The 5,314-nt window shown below is 60.4% G+C and overlaps 1 protein-coding gene across 1 annotated transcript; it reads left to right on the top strand.

Annotated features, from left to right (window-relative positions):
* Positions 1 to 2,127: 2,127 nt before the first annotated feature.
* LOC104457662 (annexin A6) lies at positions 2,128 to 4,800 on the top strand. The gene is made up of 11 exons (XM_010085171.1): positions 2,128 to 2,209; positions 2,506 to 2,600; positions 2,759 to 2,872; positions 2,958 to 3,048; positions 3,159 to 3,238; positions 3,322 to 3,378; positions 3,546 to 3,639; positions 3,723 to 3,818; positions 4,064 to 4,122; positions 4,398 to 4,520; positions 4,738 to 4,800. Exons 1-11 carry the CDS (start codon positions 2,197 to 2,199, stop codon positions 4,798 to 4,800), a joined length of 885 nt encoding a protein of 294 aa, XP_010083473.1. The 5' UTR covers positions 2,128 to 2,196.
* Positions 4,801 to 5,314: the final 514 nt, after the last annotated feature.

Raw genomic sequence — 5,314 nt, 5'->3', positions numbered from 1 at the left:
GGGGGCCCAGCAGCTGAAAAGGGGGATGGGGGCATGGGGAGAGCGCAGTGGGAAGGATGCTATTTCTCTCCCCAGTGATGTTTCTGCACCTCCCCAGGGCCCATTGCCACGAGGGTGCAGGGAGCATGGGGTGATGAACATGAGCTCCTGCCTCAGTTTCCCTTTGCTCTGCCGTGGCAGCGCTGCGGCCTTTTCGTGCTTCACTGGCTCAGCAGACAGGAATGCAGCCCTGCTCTTTCTCCCCATCTAACCAGGGCTAACATCTTGTCTCCCCATCACCACCCCTGCCACCCCAGCACCTTCCAGCCACCGTCATCCCCTCCTCCTGCCTCCAGGCATCTCCTTTGCCCAGCAGCTCCTTATTTATGTCTCTGCAAGGCACGTGTAGCTTGCATGGAGCCAGGAGGGTCTGGGAGCTGCCGGGAAGCGGGGCTAAATCCGGCTCTCCAGATGAATCCCCTGCAATACGATCTGTCCCAGCACCAGCCCGGCTCACTCGAAGGGCAGTGTCTCCTCTTGCTGGACATGGTCCCCAGCAGGTGGGACACCAGCTCCAGCAGCTCCTCCTGAGAGCGTCTGTGGGATGTGCCCAGCCTGGACTGGTTTGTGTCTGGAAAATGGGGGTGCAGAGGCCAGTTGTGTGAGATGCACAGAGGAGATGTTGTGCCATGGCTTTGGGATGGGGCCCAGGGGAGTGATGGGTACAGGGCTGCCCGGTGTCCGTCCCTTTGGGGTCATTCCTGGGGACACTTGCTGGGTCAGGGATGCTGGCACTGGTGCTGCCTGCCTGATGCCTGGGAACAGCTTCTCTGGGGACACATCAGCCTTAGATGCCCTCACTGGCCACAGCCCTGGGCATTCGTACAGTTCTCGGAGATTTTAAACAAGCCCCACAGCAGATGCTGAGCAAGCAAGCCCTGCAAGGTGTACGCACCCGGTTGGCACGTGGTACAAGCAGATCCAAGGGAGGATGCTCAGAGTTTCCCAGGGTGCTGACACAGCTGAGAGCCCTGGCTCAGCCTGGCTCCCAGCCCTCCCGCTCCCTGGTGAGACTGCTAAGGAAATGCGAATGTTGAGTTCTTCCCACTCCCTGCCTCTGGAGGGGATGTGTCCCAGTTCCTTAAGTGGGGTCAGGCTGGTTTCACAGCTGCTTCCACCCAGGGTTTGTGCTGATCTCATTCAGAGTCTGGCCCTGGCGTGAACTTCCCCGGGCAGAGCTGACCTGGGCAGGTGAAACTCGGTCCCTGCTTTTTCCCCGAGGTCTCTGTTTGGGGGTGTCACAACTGGGGTCCCCATTGTGCAGCCTGGAGGTGTAGAGGAGCAGGCAGAAGTGGATCACACCAACCTATAGGATTTCTCAGGCTCCCACAGAAGTGCTTCCCTGTGTCCAGGACCTCTGCTCCAACCCCTTGGACCAGCCTGGGCCCTGAGGGAGCGTGTGCCAGGGCAGGACAAGCTGTTGGCTGCTCTGGCTCTTCTCAGTGCTGTCTGCTTAGCAGCCCACAATGATTTTGTGCCTGTAAATGTGTCTCCTCGCTTGGAGGCCGTGCAGAGCTTGGGCATCCTCAGCATCCGGAGAGTTTTCCTGCTCACAACAGGCGGGAGGAAAATTACTTCCTTCATCGCTCCCAGTCCACCCCCAGAACTCCCTTTGGCCCGGCTGCATTGCAGAGGGATCGCCCTGGTCCTTCCATGCCTTCCCCTGCGTTCAGGGTGTCCAGCCCTCCCACTGTGTCTCCCCCTTTTCCAGAAGGAGCTGGGAACCCAAGTGTGCTCAGGAAACCTCCCATTAAACCACCAGCTCTTGCTGGTGTGGCGGGAGGGCTGCACCCAGCTTAAACACGGGGCACCAGCAGCAAACAGGGCAATGCCGGTGAGAGAGGAGAGGAAAAGCTGTGTACTCCAGGGACCTGGCACGCTAACAATTTACCCAGTGGGGAGAGCAAACAGGAAAGGAAACAACCCAGGAGAAGAATGAGTGTTGGTGTTTGAGCTGAGCTTTGCCTTTGGGCAGCCCCGAGCGGGAGCAGATCTTGCCCCAACCCTGCTCAGCTTCACCCTCCTTCCCCCATCCCGCCAGGGCTGCTCCTGCCCCCGTTCACCCTCTCACCTCCTTTCCCCCAGGTCTACAGAGGGTCCGTGAAGGATTTCCCAGGCTTTGATGCCAGCCAGGACGCAGAGGCCTTGTACAATGCCATGAAGGGATTTGGTAAGGATGCTCCTCCAGCCTGTCACCCTGAGGCCACCCTGATGTCCCCTGTTCCTTTGGCTGACCCTTGCATGGCTGGCATCCTGCACCACCTCTCCTTTCAGCTGCTTTAGCAGTGTGCCAACTCCTCTCCTGGCTCCCCTCTCTCTCTTTCCTCTCTGCCCCTTGGCTCCACTTCTCCTCTGGACCCCAAGTCAGCAGCAGCTTTGGGCACCATGGGATGGCTATGATGACCCCAGCCATAGGGAGTGAGACCCACCCATGGGGCTAAACATGACCCCTGTCTGTCCCCGCAGGCAGTGACAAGGATGCCATCCTCGACCTCATCACGTCCAGGAGCAATAAGCAGCGCGTGGAGATCTGCCAAGCCTACAAGTCCCAGTATGGAAAGGTAACAGCAGAAAAGCCCCCCGCTTCGTGCCCGCACCCCAGATGTGGGTGGCCGTGGCTGCCACCACCCAGCCCACACGGGGACCCGCTGCTCCCTGGACCCAGTCAGAGATGCTGCTCAGCAAAGGATCCCCCAGCCCCTTTCTCCCCCTCCTCCAGGACCTCATTGCAGACCTCAAGTACGAGCTGACAGGGAAGTTTGAGCGGCTGATCGTGAGCCTGATGCGGCCCCCAGCTTACAGTGATGCCAAGGAGATCAAAGAGGCCATCGCGGTAAGGGGGGGGCAGCCCCCCCGAGGTCCCCCCGAGGATGCCCCAGCTGTCCCCACCACTCACAGGGCTGTGTCTCTGCCCGCAGGGCATCGGCACAGATGAGAAGTGCCTCATCGAGATCCTCGCCTCCCGCACCAACCAGGAGATCCACGACCTGGTGGCCGCCTACAAAGACGGTGAGAGCTGGAGAAGGGGAGGGGCTGCCCTGTGTCGCCTTGGGCCAGGACAAGGGACAGAGTTAAGGGAATCCAGCTCTCCAGACCCTGATTTCTCCCTCTTCCACCAGCCTACGAGAGAGACCTGGAGGCTGATGTCGTTGGAGACACGTCTGGCCACTTCAAGAAGATGCTGGTCGTTCTGCTGCAGGTACGTCTGGTGTCTGCAGGCAGCTGGTGCCTGAGCCTGGCAAAGCTGAGCCTGGCAGGGCTGAACCCATCTCTGTCCCGCAGGGCAGTAGGGAGGAGGATGATGTGGTGAGCGAGGACCTGGTGGAGCAGGATGCCAAGGTGAGGCTTGGCGTGTCGCTGGGATGGGTCACATCTGGACAGGGACAGGGCTGGTGGCACTGGGACCATGCAGACCTAAGGCTGTGAAGGGTGGGTGGGTGCCGAGGGCAGAGCGCCACATGAGCAGCACTCTGACTCGGGCTCTGCCACCTTCCCCATCCCACAAGGACCTGCTGGAAGCTGGTGAGCTGAAATGGGGCACAGACGAGGCCCAGTTCATGTACATCCTTGGCCGGGGAAGCAAGAAGCACCTGCGCCTGGGTGAGCATCTCCTGCGAGATCAGGGTTGGGCTTGAAGGTATCTTGGCAGCTTCTCCAGGTATCATCTGGCTCTCATTCTGCAGTCTTTGACGAGTACCTGAAGATTTCTGGGAAGCCGATTGAGAGGACCATTCGGGGAGAGCTCTCTGGCGACTTCGAGAAGCTGATGTTGGCTGTGGGTAAGCTGGCCCCAGCGTTGGGGGGCTGCAAAAACGCGCTGCTGGCCTCGCTGGGGTGGTAGGGCTCAGCGCAAGAGCCAGCAGGGTCAGGGTTGTGGCTGTGCCTTGTTTTGTGGAGCTTGAGGAGCTCCTTCAGCGGGGTGAGGGTGCTGAAGGGCATGGTGAGGGGCATGGGTGCTCAGAGGCTGGGGGCACCGGTGGAGCTGGGTGCTAGCATCCCTCACTGTGCCTCTGTCTCCCTGCAGTGAAGTGCATCAGAAGCACGGCAGAGTATTTTGCTGAAAGGCTCTACAAGGCCATGAAGGTGAGTGGATCACCCCTTCTCCAGGAGGTCCCCTGCAGCACCATGGGGAGCTGGCCAGAAGAGGGGTCCCCTTGCTACGGGGTGTTGCTGGAGGGCAGAGTGATGCAGGTCCATGAAGACAACACCTATGTGACCTGGGGTCTCTGCTCTTCCCTCCAAAGGAGCTATTCCTTCGGACCTAGGGCTGGGTAGAAGCCTGATAGAAGGTCCCAAATGCGATGGGCTGAGCAGGGCTGCTTGGCCTTCCCAGGCTTGATGTGGGGGCTCTGTTGCAGGGGCTGGGCACAAGGGACAACACGCTGATCCGCATCATGGTGTCCCGAAGCGAGATTGACATGCTGGACATCCGGGAGGTGTTCAGGACCAAGTATGAGAAATCTCTCTACAACATGATAAAGGTGAGTGCTGGGGGTGGCCAGTCACCCTCTGAGCTGCTGCTAACGCTGCCTCCCTCCCGATGCTCGTGTCCATGGGAGGACCGAGCCCCCTCCCCAGCCACCCTGTGCCAGGTGTCCATCCCTGAGGACAACGCTCAGGGAGACAACTCTCCCTGTGCCCATCCCACGGCACTACCCTGACCCTCCCTGCCGCATGGTTCTCCATCTGTTTTTCCAGGAGGACACCTCTGGGGAGTACAAGAAGGCCCTGCTGAAGCTGTGCGGAGGGGACGATGAGTAAGGCTACCCATCCCCCCATCTGTCCCTCTTCTTCCCCTCAGTGCTGGGTACAAACCCCCGGCTCACAGCCCAGCAGAGCACATGCCAGGAGCTTTGCTCCAGACCAGCAGCTGGATGGGACCCTCAGTGCGTTTGGGCAGGGAGAGCCAGGGAGCACAGGGCTGCTCCACTGCTCCCTGAGGAGAGGCTGTGTGGGGGTCCTGGACAAGAGGTCCAGGGACAAACCCTTGGAGGGAGGATGCTCTGATGGGGGCAGGTGGGACTTAACCACCCGCTTCCCCCCGTTCCCACCCAGCCCCTCAGCAAGCACCTGGCTCCTGCCCACTCGCCCCTGTACCCAGCAGGTCCAAAATGCCCTCTGTGGAAGGGCAGGATGGGGTGCAGGGCTGGGCAGGGCATGAGGTCCCCACAGCTCACGGTCCCCTGTCCTTGCCCTCCCGTTGCAGTGCCGCAGGTGAGTTCTTCCCCGAGGCGGCGCAGGTGGCCTATCGGATGTGGGAGCTTAGCGCGGTGGC

The sequence above is a fragment of the Pterocles gutturalis genome, unplaced genomic scaffold, assembly GCF_000699245.1.
Source record: "Pterocles gutturalis isolate BGI_N339 unplaced genomic scaffold, ASM69924v1 scaffold39315, whole genome shotgun sequence".
NCBI classification, from domain to species: Eukaryota; Metazoa; Chordata; class Aves; order Pterocliformes; family Pteroclidae; genus Pterocles; species Pterocles gutturalis.
The sequence above is the reverse complement of the archived record's forward strand: the minus strand, read 5'-3'. Positions and strand labels throughout refer to the sequence as shown.

Coding starts and splice junctions, on each gene's coding strand:
- LOC104457662 (XM_010085171.1), top strand. Junction 3,239..3,321: donor TGCTGGTCGTTCTGCTGCAG/GTACGTCTGGTG, acceptor TCTGTCCCGCAG/GGCAGTAGGGAGGAGGATGA. Junction 3,379..3,545: donor TGGTGGAGCAGGATGCCAAG/GTGAGGCTTGGC, acceptor CCATCCCACAAG/GACCTGCTGGAAGCTGGTGA.